The sequence below is a fragment of the Oncorhynchus gorbuscha genome, linkage group LG08, assembly GCF_021184085.1.
Source record: "Oncorhynchus gorbuscha isolate QuinsamMale2020 ecotype Even-year linkage group LG08, OgorEven_v1.0, whole genome shotgun sequence".
Classification (NCBI taxonomy): Eukaryota; Metazoa; Chordata; class Actinopteri; order Salmoniformes; family Salmonidae; genus Oncorhynchus; species Oncorhynchus gorbuscha.
Window position 1 is genome coordinate 68,076,225 of NC_060180.1, and position 14,274 is coordinate 68,090,498.

Genomic DNA, 14,274 nt, shown 5'->3' on the forward strand with positions numbered 1-14,274 from the left:
TGTGTCTTTGTCTCGCCCTGTCGTGTCTTGTTTCCCTCAGATGCTGCGTGTGAGCAGGTGTCTGAGTCTGCTACGGTCGGTGCCTTCCCGAGGCAACCTACAGTTTATGGTCAAGTCTCCAGTCTGTCCTCGTCACTACGAGTGGAATTAGTTTTTTATGTTTTGTTTTCTGCTCCGATTTATCTAGGAGTATTGCCTATTTCCTTTACTGGAATAAAGACTCTGTTTTTGCCAAGTCGCTTTTGGGTCCTCATTCACCCGCATAACAGAAGGATCCGACCAAAGAATGGACCCAGCGACTACAGACGCTCGTAACACTGCCGTCAAGTTCCAGGGAGCCATGCTCGGCAGACACGAGCAGGAATTGTCTGCTGCTCGTCATGCCGTGGAGAACCTGGCCGCTCAGGTTTCCGACCTCTCTGGACAGTTCCAGAGTCTTCGTCTCGTGCCACCTGTTACTTCCTGGTCTGCCGAGCCTCCGGAACCTAGGGTTAATAACCCACCTTGTTACTCCGGGCAGCCCACGGAGTGCCGCTCCTTTCTCACCCAGTGTGATATAGTGTTCTCTCTCCAACCCAACACATACTCAAGAGAGAGAGCTCGGATTGCCTACGTCATATCACTCCTTACTGGTCGGGCTCGGCAGTGGGGCACAGCTATCTGGGAGGCAAGCGCTGAGTGTACTAACAATTATCTGAACTTTAAAGAGGAGATGATAAGGGTTTTTGATCGTTCAGTTTTTGGGAAAGAAGCTTCCTGGTCCCTGTCTTCCCTATGTCAAGGTAATCGATCCATAACGGATTACTCAATAGAGTTTCGCACTCTTGCTGCCTCCAGTAACTGGAACGAGCCGGCGTTGCTCGCTCGTTTTCTGGAGGGACTCCACGCTAAGGTTAAGGATGAGATTCTCTCTCGGGAGGTTCCATCCAGCGTGGATTCTTTGATTGAACTCGCTATTCGCATTGAACGACGGGTAGATCTTCGTCACCGAGCTCATAGAAGAGAGCTCGCGTTAACTGTGTCTCCCCTCTCTCCGACACTACCATCTTTCCCCACTGACTCTGGCGTTGAGCCCATGCAGCTGGGGGGTATTCGCATTTCGACTAAGGAGAGGGAACGGAGAATCACCAACCGCCTCTGTCTCTATTGCGGTTCCGCTGGTCATTTTGTCATTTCATGTCCAGTTAAAGGCCAGAGCTCATCAGTAGGCGGAAGGCGACTGATAAGCGCTACTAGACGGTCCTCTCCGTCAAGTACCTGTACTACCTTACCGGTCCATCTACGCTGGACCGGATCGGCAGCTTCCTGCAGTGCATTAATAGACTCTGGGGCGGAGGGCTGTTTTATGGACGAAGCCTGGGCTCTGGAACATGACATTCCTCTCAGACAGTTAGGGGAGCCCACGGTCATGTTCGCCTTGGATGGTAGTCCTCTCCCCAGTATATTATGTGAAACACTACCTTTAACCCTCACTGTATCTGGTAACCATAGTGAGACCATTTCTTTTTTGATTTTTCGTTCACCTTTTACACCTGTTGTTTTGGGTCATCCCTGGCTAGTGTGTCATAAATAATCCTTCTTTTGATTGGTCTAGTAATTCTATCCTTTCCTGGAACGTTTCTTGTCATGTGAAGTGTTTAATGTCTGCTATTCCTCCTGTTTGTTCTGCTCCCTTTTCACAGGAGGAACCTGGTGATTTGACAGGAGTGCCGGAGGAATATCATGGTCTGCGCACGGTCTTCAGTCGGTCCAGAACCAACTCCCTTCCTCCTCACCGGTCGTATGATTGTTGTTCTGATCTCCTCAAGAAGCGTTTTGCATCCGCCCCTATCCTTGTTGCACCTGACGTCACTAAACAGTTTATTGTCGAGGTTGACGCGTCGGGGGTGGGCGTGGGAGCCATTCTGTCCCAGCGCTCCGATACTGACGATGGGGTCCACCCTTGCGCGTATTTTTCTCATCGCCTGTCACCGTCGGAACGTAACTATGATGTGGCTAACCGTGAACTGCTCGCCATCCGTTTAGCCCTAGGCAAATGGCGACAGTGGTTGGAGGGGGCGACCGTTCCTTTTGTCGTTTGGACTGACCAAAGGAACCTTGAGTACATCCGTTCTGCCAAACGACTGAATGCGCGTCATGCTCGTTGGCCGTTGTTTTTCGCTTGTTTCGAGTTCGTTATTTCTTATTGCCCGGGTACTAAGAACACCAAGCCTCATGCTTTATCCCGTCTCTTTAGTTCTTCTGTGGCTTCTACTGTTCCCGAGGGGATCCTTCCTGTTGGGCGTGTTGTCGGGTTGACTGTCTGGGGAATTGAGAGACAGGTTAAGCAAGCACTCACTCACACTCCGTCGCCGCGCGCTTGTCCTAGTAACCTTCTTTTCGTTCCTGTCTCTACTCGTCTGGCTGTTCTTCAGTGGGCGCACTCTGCCAAGTTAGCTGGCCACCCCGGCGTTCGGGGTACGCTTGCTTCTATTCGCCAGCGGTTTTGGTGGCCTACTCAGGAGCGTGACACGCGCCGTTTCGTGGCTGCGTGTTCGGACTGCGCGCAGAATAAGTCTGGTAATTTTTTTTCTGCTTCTGCTCCTGGTCTTGCTGGGTCTCAGTCTGTTCCCTGCCATCGCATCTCTCCTGTTCTTGTTCCTGCCCTTGCTGTGTCTCAGTCTGTCCCTAGTTGTTACTCTCCTGGCCTGTTTGGTCCTGTTTGCTCTAAAGCTTTCAGTTCTCTACCCGTGTCTCATTTTTTTTTTTTAGAGTAGTACCCTAGTTTCCCTTTTTATCGTTTTTCGTTACGGTCCTGAGGAGAGGAGTTGGGTTCTTTCTCGGGACGTGCTGGACCGTTTGTGATCTATGATTTCCTCCGTTGCCGCCAGTGTTCCTCCTCGAGTGCGCCAGGAGGCGCTCGGTGAGTGGGGGGGTACTGTCATGTTTTGTCTTATATTGTGTTGTCATTTTGCTTTCCCTTCTGTTCGTTTCCCCCTGCTGGTCTTATTAGGTTCGTTCCCTTTTTCTCTCTCCCTCCCTCTCTCTCTACTCTCTATCGTTCCGTTCCTGCTCCCAGCTGTTCCTATTCCCCTACTCAATCATCTAATCTTTTCACACCTGTTCCGTATCTTGCCCTCTGATTAGAGTCCCTATTTCTCCCCTTGTTTTCCGTTTCTGTCCTGTCGGATCCTTGTATATTGTTCACCGTGCTGTGTCTTTGTCTCGCCCTGTCGTGTCTTGTTTCCCTCAGATGCTGCGTGTGAGCAGGTGTCTGAGTCTGCTACGGTCGGTGCCTTCCCGAGGCAACCTACAGTTTATGGTCAAGTCTCCAGTCTGTCCTCGTCACTACGAGTGGAATTAGTTTTTTATGTTTTGTTTTCTGCTCCGATTTATCTAGGAGTATTGCCTATTTCCTTTACTGGAATAAAGACTCTGTTTTCGCCAAGTCGCTTTTGGGTCCTCATTCACCCGCATAACAGCGGGTGCAGGCAGCGAACGGTTGAAAAGCATGCATTTGGCTTTACTAGCGTTTAAGAGCAGTTGGAGGCCACGGAAGGAGTGTTGTATGGCATTGAAGCTCGTTTGGAGGTTAGATAAGACGGAGCTGCTCTTCCTCCCGGGGAAGGACTGCCCGTTCCATGATCTCGCCATCACGGTTGACAACTCCCTTGTGTCCTCCTCCCAGAGCGCTAAGAACCTTGGCGTGATCCTGGACAACACCGTGTCGTTCTCAACTAACATCAAGGCGGTGGCCCGTTCCTGTAGGTTCATGCTCTACAACATCCGCAGAGTACGACCCTGCCTCACACAGGAAGCGGCGCAGGTCCTAATCCAGGCACTTGTCATCTCCCGTCTGGATTACTGCAACTCGCTGTTGGCTGGGCTCCCTGCCTGTGCCATTAAACCCCTACAACTCATCCAGAACGCTGCAGCCCGTCTGGTGTTCAACCTTCCCAAGTTCTCTCACGTCACCCCGCTCCTCCGCTCTCTCCACTGGCTTCCAGTTGAAGCTCGCATCCGCTACAAGACCATGGTGCTTGCCTACGGAGCTGTGAGGGGAATGGCACCTCAGTACCTCCAGGCTCTGATCAGGCCCTACACCCAAACAAGGGCACTGCGTTCATCCACCTCTGGCCTGCTCGCCTCCCTACCACTGAGGAAGTACAGTTCCCGCTCAGCCCAGTCAAAACTGTTCGCTGCTCTGGCCCCCCAATGGTGGAACAAACTCCCTCACGACGCCAGGACAGCGGAGTCAATCACCACCTTCCGGAGACACCTGAAACCCCACCTCTTTAAGGAATACCTAGGATAGGATAAAGTAATCCTTCTCACCCCCCCCTCCTAAAAGATTTAGATGCACTATTGTAAAGTGGCTGTTCCACTGGATGTCATAAGGTGAATGCACCAATTTGTAAGTCGCTCTGGATAAGAGCGTCTGCTAAATGACTTAAATGTAAATGTAAATGTAGATAGCACAGTGTCCAAAGACGGGCCGGAAGTATATAGAATGGTGTCGTCTGCGTAGAGGTGGATCAGGGAATCGCCCGCAGCAAGAGCAACATCATTGATATATACAGAAAAAAAGAGTCGGCTCGATGATTGAACCCTGTGGCACCCCCATAGAGACTTCCAGAGGACCGGACAGCATGCCCTCCGATTTGACACACTGAACTGCCTGGTTCACCAAAGTAATTTGTGAACCAGGCAAGGCAGTCATCCGAAAAACCGAGGCTACTGAGTCTGCCGATAAGAATATGGTGATTGACCGAGTCGAAAGCCTTGGCAAGGTCGATGAAGACGGCTGCACAGTACTGTCTTTTATCGATGGCGGTTATGATATCGTTTAGTACCTTGAGCGTGGCTGAGGTGCACCCGTGACCGGCTCGGAAACCAGATTGCACAGCGGAGAAGGTACGGTGGGATTCGAGATGGTCAGTGACCTGTTTGTTGACTTGGCTTTCGAAGACCTTAGATAGGCAGGGCAGGACGGATATAGGTCTGTAACACTTTGAAGAGGGGGATGACTGCGGCAGCTTTCCAGTCCTTGGGGATCTCAGACGATATGAAAGAGAGGTTGAACAGGCTGGTAATAGGGGTTGTGCCAATGGCGGCGGATAGTTTCAGAAATAGAGGGTCCAGATTGTCAAGCCCAGCTGATTTGTACGGGTCCAGGTTTTGCAGCTCTTTCAGAACATCTGCTATCTGGATTTGGGTAAAGGAGAACCTGGAGAGGCTTGGGCGAGTAGCTGCGGGGGGGGCGGAGCTGTTGGCCGAGGTTGGAGTAGCCAGGCGGAAGGCATGGCCAGCCGTTGAGAAATGCTTGTTGAAGTTTTCGATAATCATGGATTTATCGGTGGTGACCGTGTTACCTAGCCTCAGTGCAGTGGGCAGCTGGGAGGAGGTGCTCTTGTTCTCCATGGACTTCACAGTGTCCCAGAACTTTTTTTTACTTTTTTTTACTTACTGCTTAACTAGATACCTTTTTAAGTAGAGATTGTTCTGTACTGTATACAGAAGGTAATATCTTTAATTAACCTACCGAGGCTAATCTGTTTAATTAGCCTACCGAGGCTAATCTGTTTAATTAGCCTACCGAGGCTAATCTCTTTAATTAGCCTACCGAGGCTAATCTCTTTAATTAGCCTACCGAGGCTAATCTGTTTAATTAGCCTACCGAGGCTAATCTCTTTAATTAGCCTACCGAGGCTAATCTGTTTAATTAGCCTACCGAGGCTAATCTATTTAATTAGCCTACCGAGGCTAATCTATTTAATTAGCATACTGAGGCTAATCTCTTTAATTAGCCTTTTTTTAAAAACTTGATTTAACTAGGCAAGTCAGTTAAGAACAAATTCTTATTTTCAATGACAGCCTAGGAACAAAGGGTTAAGTGCCTTGTTCAGGGGCAGAACGACAGATTTGTACCTTGTCAGCTTGGGGATTTGAACTTGCAACCTTTCGGTTACCAGTCGAACACTCTAACCACTAGGATACCTTTACATTTACATTACATTTAAGTCATTTAGCAGACGCTCTTATCCAGAGCGACTTACAAATTGGTGCATTCACCTTATGACATCCAGTGGAACAGCCACTTTACAATAGTGCATCTAAATCTTTTAAGGGGGGGGGGTGAGAAGGATTACTTTATCCTATCCTAGGTATTCCTTAAAGAGGTGGGGTTTCAGGTGTCTCCGGAAGGTGGTGATTGACTCCGCTGTCCTGGCGTCGTAAGGGAGTTTGTTCCACCATTGGGGGGCCAGAGCAGCGAACAGTTTTGACTGGGCTGAGCGGGAACTGTATCCTAGTGGTTATTTAATTGGCCTACAGAGGCTAATCTCTTTAATTATCCTACTGAGGCTTATTTAAACAAGGTTATCTCTGTGGCACAGACTGACTTTGCTTAAGGGCATGTACTGTAGTAATTATAGTTATTTATTACACAATTTTGTACCTCCCAGATATTGTATGTTATAACGTGTAACATTCTTTTTTCTGTCACAATGTGTTCATATGCATCCCAATGTCCATATAATATAATGCTAGTCGAATTGGAATGTGTTAATTTCTGGATGACCAGGAATGACCCTTCTATGTCCTGTCCTGTCTGTCCTGTCCTGTCCTGTCTGTCCTGTCCTGTCCTGTCTGTCCTGTCCTGTCCTGTCCTGTCCTGTCCTGTCCTGTCTGCCCTGTCCTGTCCTGTCTGTCCTGTCCTGTCTGTCCTGTCCTGTCCTGTCTGTCCTGTCCTGTCCTGTCCTGTCTGTCCTGTCCTGTCCTGTCTTGTCTGTCCTGTCCTGTCCTGTCCTGTCTGTCCTGTCTGTCCTGTCCTGTCCTGTCCTGTCTGTCCTGTCCTGTCCTGTCCTGTCCTGTCTGTCCTGTCTGTCCTGTCTGTCCTGTCCTGTCTGTCCTGTCTGCCCTGTCTGCCATCCCAGTCGTTTGTCAAAGACTATATTATCTCCATCACCAGGCTGCTGCTGGGCCTGGACACCACCCCGGGCTCTGGATTCCTCTGCTCTGTGAGTTACTCTCTGGGTGCATCTCAATGGTCAAAAGTGGTTTCCTCTCCACGTCTCAGACAGAAGGAGAGAGAAGACAAACAGAGCAGGCGTCTTTAGACTACTGAGATTCACCCGTTGTATTGTACAGTAGTCCTATGTGTGACAGCACAGCAGCCTTTACTTGCCTGTCCAAATCCTTACACTGACAGGTAAAAGTGACTCCACAGTCATTTAAAATCACTGTACAGTTGTTCCTCCTGTATAGAAATGGACTTTGAAATGACCTTTTAGATGCAGATCTCTGAGGATGACCTGTGGATCCAGACATTTATTTATTTCACCTTTATTTAACCAGGTAGGCAAGTTGAGAACAAGTTCTCATTTACAATTGCGACCAGGCCAAGATAAAGCAAAGCAGTTTGACAGATACAACGACACAGAGTTACACATGAAGTAAAACAAACATACAGTCAATAATACAGTATAAACAAGTCTATATACGATGTGAGCAAATGAGGTGAGAAGGGAGGTAAAGGCAAAAAAGGCCATGGTGGCAAAGTAAATACAATTATAGCAAGTAAAACACTGGAATGGTAGTTTTGCAATGGAAGAATGTGCAAAGTAGAAATAAAAATAATGGGGTGCAAAGGAGCAAAATAAATGAATAAATGAAATACAGTTGGGAAAGAGGTAGTTGTTTGGGCTAAATTATAGGTGGGCTATGTACAGGTGCAGTAATCTGTGAGCTGCTCTGACAGTTGGTGCTTAAAGCTAGTGAGGGGGATAAGTGTTTCCAGTTTCAGGGAATTTTGTAGTTCGTTCCAGTCATTGGCAGCAGAGAACTGGAAGGAGAGGCGGCCAAAGAAATAATTGGTTTTGGGGGTGACCAGAGAGATATACCTGCTGGAGCGCGTGCTACAGGTGGGAGATGCTATGGTGACCAGCGAGCTGAGATAAGGGGGACTTTACCTAGCAGAGACTTGTAGACGACATGGAGCCAGTGGGTTTGGCGACGAGTATGAAGCGAGGGCCAGCCAACGAGAGCGTACAGGTCGCAATGGTGGATAGTATATGGGGCTTTGGTGACAAAACGGATTGCACTGTGATAGACTGCATCCAATTTGTTGAGTAGGGTATTGGAGGCTATTTTGTAAATGACATCGCCAAAGTCGAGGATTGGTAGGATGGTCAGTTTTACAAGGGTATGTTAGGCAGCATGAGTGAAGGATGCTTTGTTGCGAAATAGGAAGCCAATTCTAGATTTAACTTTGGATTGGAGATGTTTGATATGGGTCTGGAAGGAGAGTTTTCAGTCTAACCAGACACCTAAGTATTTATAGTTGTCCACGTATTCTAAGTCAGAGCCGTCCAGAGTAGTGATGTTGGACAGGCGGGTAGGTGCAGGTAGCAATCAGTTGAAGAGCATGCATTTAGTTTTACTTGTATTTAAGAGCAATTGGAGGCCACGGAAGGAGAGTTGTATGGCATTGAAGCTTGCCTGGAGGGTTGTTAACACAGTGTCCAAAGAAGGGCCAGAAGTATACAGAATGGTGTCGTATGGAAGGCTCTATCAGAAACTGTGTTCCACCGTCGGAGATATTCCCATCGGCATCTACAGGACCGAGTCCCAGACAGCAGATTCCTCTGAGGAGGTGCCCTCTAGACCGCAAGGCTGTTTTAACATTGTTGACATTCATTTGTTTGGCAGTGAAATCCCAGTTTCGTTTTTTATTTTTTATTGTGTTAATTACATATTACAGTGGCATTGATTATGCTGTCATTCTGTTGTGTGTGTGTTTCTCTTTTTTTCTCATTTGTCACGTATAAATGTTTAGTCTGTATGCTTTCATGGTTATTTAAGCATGTTACAACACAGTAAGCAACATTAATGTCATTCATCCCTTTTCTTTTCATTCTCCATCATAAGCAATGCGAGCCATCCTCCCAAGTAAGTTCAGCCCTATTTGTGATTCCATGATTCCTATTTGTGTGATTCCATGACTCCTATTTGTGTGATTCCATGATTCCTATTTGTGTGATTCCATGATTCCTATTTGTGTGATTCCATGACTCCTATTTGTGTGATTCCATGACTCCTATTTGTGTGATTCCATGATTCCTATTTGTGTGATTCCATGATTCCTATTTGTGTGATTCCATGACTCCTATTTGTGTGATTCCATGATTCCTATTTGTGTGATTCCTTGATTCCTATTTGTGTGATTCCATGATTCCTATTTGTGTGATTCCATGATTCCTATTTGTGTGATTCCATGACTCCTAGTTGTGTGATTCCATGATTCCTATTTGTGTGATTCCATGATTCCTATTTGTGTGATTCCATGATTCCTATTTGTGTGATTCCATGATTCCTATTTGTGTGATTCCATGACTCCTATTTGTGTGATTCCATGATTCCTATTTGTGTGATTCCACGATTCGCGAAAAACAATAGATTTATTTGGTCAGACTGAATCAACTTTTTGTGCAGATGAGGTAGGTTTTCTTCCTCTGTAATGTGTCTTGGTTAAACTTGATAAACCACGTCGAGACTTGCCACTGGTGGTTATATCAGGAAGAAATCATTGTCAAATCAACTTATACCTTCTCTGGCCTCACTCTTGATCACTCGCTTTGTTCTGGGTCGTTTCATTTGACCCTATTTGACTATAGACACACCATAGACTTCATTCATGTATATGGCATTGTGTTTTGACCGTACTCAGTCACAGCTCTCAGTGTGCGTGGAGGACTTAGACGACCCCAAGGAGCAGAGAGACCGAGAGCTCCCCCCTGTGGCCGGAGGGCTCCACCGCAGCTCCACCTCCAGCGACCCATCGGATGGGAAGGCTCCCCTGCTGAGGAGGAAGAGCGTGCAGTGGGCGCGGAAGCTGAGCCGGAGGGGGAGGGATGTTTTTGGGGGGATTGCAAGTTGTATTTCCAAGGCCTGGAACAAAATACGTTATGTGTTTGAAACATGACACTTAGTCTTTATGGATGGATGGACAGACAGACTAACAACGGAGATGATTGTCATGTAATTTACTATGCCAGCCTTTTGACAGACCAAAACAGACAATGGTGAATGTATACAATTTTATCCGTATTCATGTGGCCAAAGCCTGAAGCTACGCATTCATCAGTGTCCATTTATGTCCGTTAATGTCCGTCAATCTCTTGTCAACTATTTTCCGATCAGTTGCATAGACAAATAGGCAGTATGTCTTTTGTCGGACAATCATCTCTAATGTCCATCATCTGTCAAAAGATAACTTCCATTGAAAAACCATTTGCTCAATCAGACATTTTCTGACACAATCTTTTCTATTGCCGTAGCCTAAATCATTGGACGTTTCAATATGATTGTAATTGTTTCAATTCCAGATGACATGAGTGAGAAACTACTCACTCCCACACATACGTGTTGATCAACCCACCTCCTGACACCAGGCTGGAGCTCAATGACATAGTGTAAGTATGGCAGCGCATAGAAAAGTAGGGGCCTGAAGAAACGGTTGATGAGATGCAATCAAAAAAGTTGCAAACTCCATATTACTCAATATTTCTACTCCATATTACTACTCCATATTACTCCATATTACTACTCCATATTATTACTCCATATTATTACTCTATATTACTAGTCCATACTACTCCATAATACTCATCCATAATACTCTATATTACTACTCCATATTACTCCTCCATATTACTCCATATTACTAGTCCAGATTACTAGTCCATATTACTACTCCATATTACTACTCCACATTACTCCATATTACTACTCCATATTACTTCATATTACTACTCCATATTACTTCATATTACTACTCCATATTACTCCATATTACTACTCCATATTACTCCATATTAGTACTCCATATTACTCCATATTACTACTCCATATTACTCCTCCATATTACTACTCCATATTACTCCTCCATATTACTCCATATTACTCTTCCATATTACTACTCCATATTACTCCATATTACTCCATATTACTCCATATTACTCCTCCATATTACTCCTCCATATTACTACTCCATATTACTCCTCCATATTACTCCATATTACTCCATATTACTACTCCATATTACTCCATATTACTACTCCATATTACTCCATATTCCTACTCCATATAACTCCATATTACTACTCCATATTACTCCTCCATATTACTACTCCATATTACTCCATATTACTACTCCATATTACTCCATATTACTACTCCATATTGCTCCATATTACTACTCCATATTACTCCTCCATATTACTCCATATTACTACTCCATATTACTCCATATTACTACTCCATATTACTCCATATTTCTCCATATTACTACTCCATATTACTAATCCATATTGCTTCACATTTCTATTCCACATTACTACTCCATATTACTAGTCCATATTACTCCATATTACTACTCCATATTACTACCCCGTATTACTCCATATTACTAGTCCATATTACTACTCCATATTACTCCATATAACTCCTCCGTATTACTACTCCATAGTACTACTCCATATTACTCCACATTTCTATTCCACAGTATTACTCCACATTACTACTCCATATTACTCCACATTACTACTCCACAGTACTACTCCATATTGCTACTCCATATTACTACTCCACATTACTACTCCACAGTACTACTCCACATTACTACTCCACAGTACTACTCCATATTACACCACATTACTACTCCACATTACTACTCCACAGTACTACTCCATATTACACCACATTACTACTCCACATTACTACTCCACAGTACTACTCCATATTACACCACATTACTACTCCACATTACTACTCCACAGTACTACTCCATATTACACCACATTACTACTCCACAGTACTACTCCACAGTACTACTCCATATTACACCACATTACTACTCCACAGTACTACTCCACAGTACTACTCCATACATACATTCACATATTCTTTTGACTTCATACCCTGTTTGTGCACACAGTATCTTTGTTAGGAATTGAAAATATCAAACCATTTAGAGTCGCAGAGGAGAGTTCATCATTTCACATCAACAATAGATTGATTAAGAAGTTCTCTATCCTATCTTACAGGTATATCATCCGTTCGGATCCCCTGGGCTACGCCCCTAAGGCTGGTGGCAGCAGGGAGAGTCTGGGAAGCAGCACATGTCTTGGGGAGCACACCAAGACAGAGACGCCTTTCTGATCCATACTTACACACAACCTGCCCATACTGTCTATACTGCCTATACTGTGCTGGGGTTAGCGATCAGTATAATTTCAGAACGTATCACCCCATACTGTATCTGCTGTTCAACTGATACGGATGTCTTAAACTCTATCTCTCTCTTTCACAATGTGGCCTTTCCAGAGGATATACTCAATGTAGGAACTTAGGGGTTTTAAAGACACTCCATGGGGTCTTTGTTTTCACGTTTGGGGTGTGAGGGAAATTGAACTGTTTAGGAACGTTCTGCAAAGTCCACCTCTGTTCTTAGTATGCCGTATACTCCATATTACCATATGTACTGTCTATTTATTAATTTGTAGCATAATATGTCAATCATGAATTGTTATCAGTCCCAAAATGTTTTGCATGTCAGTAGCCAAGTTGTCAAGATATTGGAATTTTAAGGAGAAAATTGTCTCCAGACATTTTGGGACTGTATCAACATTGCACGAATAAAAACAATACCAAAAGATGCTGTAGGTTTTGAGTGCAATTCCCCTTTATTAAGTATATTTAGGCAAGGATGTAATGTAAGGCACGTTTAGCACAGCACACTGTAATTTGCTATTATGCCAGCATGCCCAGTGTTTCCTATGATGGTGATGGTACGTCAGGGAAAATGCATTTAAAAAGTGCCTTGTCGGCTGTATAGGGCACCATGCAAAACTCGCTTTGCATTGAATCCCGGTCTTAGTTTATGTATATATTTGACAGTGTCGGTGCACATTAATCAAAATATTATTAATGAATAATAATGATTTAAAAAAAAATCCTTTTAGACATTATTAATGAATTGACACGCGTCTTTTTACATTCAAAACACGCCATTCAAATGAACAATAGCAAAAAAAACGACACATGGAAATAAACTTCAAGTGTAGAGGCACCATCATTTTAACTATGTAGTTATTTATGACCGTGCATGTATTGATCCGTCTGTTTCGGTTTGCAGAGCCTCTTTGATTTGATTTAATGATGTCACAACTACATTCTCATGAGGTATTGAGGTGTCATGTTTATACTAACCCATGAACCATATATGAGCTTATTGTACTTAACCCACTGTTTTCCCACTTGTTAAACAGTAATCTGAGTACTGTAATCCAAGCAATATACAATAATACGATATAGCGCTGCACAACCAAAGTGACCCTTTAGTTTAGCAGATAAAAGACTACCAACAAACAATGTAAGCATTAGACAGATTGAAACAAATTAAGAGCACTGAGTTCATGTTTCTTGAAGCTCCCTGGGACTATGATGGATTGGAATGCTTATGGTGTGAGTAGTGTTGTCAAATTGTGATGTTAAATATGATAAACTACCTCCAGGCTCTCAAGTAGTTCTGCCCCCTGTTGTGCTTGATATCCCATAATATCCTAAATATACTGAACAAAAATATAAACGCAACATGAAACAATTTCTAAGATTTTACTGAGTTACAGTTCATGAAAGGAAAATAAGTTAATTGAAATAAATTCCTAAGACCCTAATCTATGGATTCACATGACTCAGCAGGGGCACAGCCATGGGCACAGCCAAAGAAATACTCCTCAGTTTCATCAGCTATCTGGGTGGCTGGTCTCAGGACTGGCGTGGTTGCATGTGTCATGCAGGTGAAAGAGGACCCAAAAGCGACTTAACAGAAACAGAGTTTATTTAAATCCAAAACAGGGAATAACAAAAATCCTCTAGTCTGTAGAGGGGAATAACTAGAGAAGCGGCCACAGACTGCAGGTCGCTTCGGGTAGGCGCAGGCCGTAGTTGATAGAGCCACCTGCTCACACGCAGCATCTGATGAAGGCAAAAAAACACGACAGGACAGGGCGAAACGCAATCACAGCATGGTGAATACAAAACAAGGAACCGACGGGACAGGAACGGATCACAAAGGAATAAATAGGGACTCTAATCAGGGGAAAGGATCGGGAACAGGTGTGGGAAGACTAAATGATGATTAGGGGAATAGGAACAGCTGGGAGCAGGAACGGAACGATAGAGAGAAGAGAGAGCGAGAGAGTGAGAGAGGGAGGGGGAGAGAGAGGGATAGAA

The 14,274-nt window shown here is 44.7% G+C and overlaps 1 protein-coding gene across 1 annotated transcript in view; it reads left to right on the forward strand.

Annotated features, from left to right (window-relative positions):
• Window positions 1–12,645, forward strand: part of LOC124040687 (potassium channel subfamily T member 1-like) — a 35,447-nt gene extending 22,802 nt beyond the window's left edge. Inside the window, exons 10-14 of the mRNA XM_046357761.1 lie at window positions 6,915–6,998; window positions 7,272–7,305; window positions 8,535–8,632; window positions 9,707–10,451; window positions 12,084–12,645. Coding sequence (XP_046213717.1) covers window positions 6,915–6,998; window positions 7,272–7,305; window positions 8,535–8,632; window positions 9,707–9,961 — 471 coding nt within the window. The 3' untranslated portion in view covers window positions 9,962–10,451; window positions 12,084–12,645. The remainder of the gene's footprint in view (window positions 1–6,914; window positions 6,999–7,271; window positions 7,306–8,534; window positions 8,633–9,706; window positions 10,452–12,083) is intronic.
• The last annotated feature ends 1,629 nt before the right edge of the window (window positions 12,646–14,274 follow it).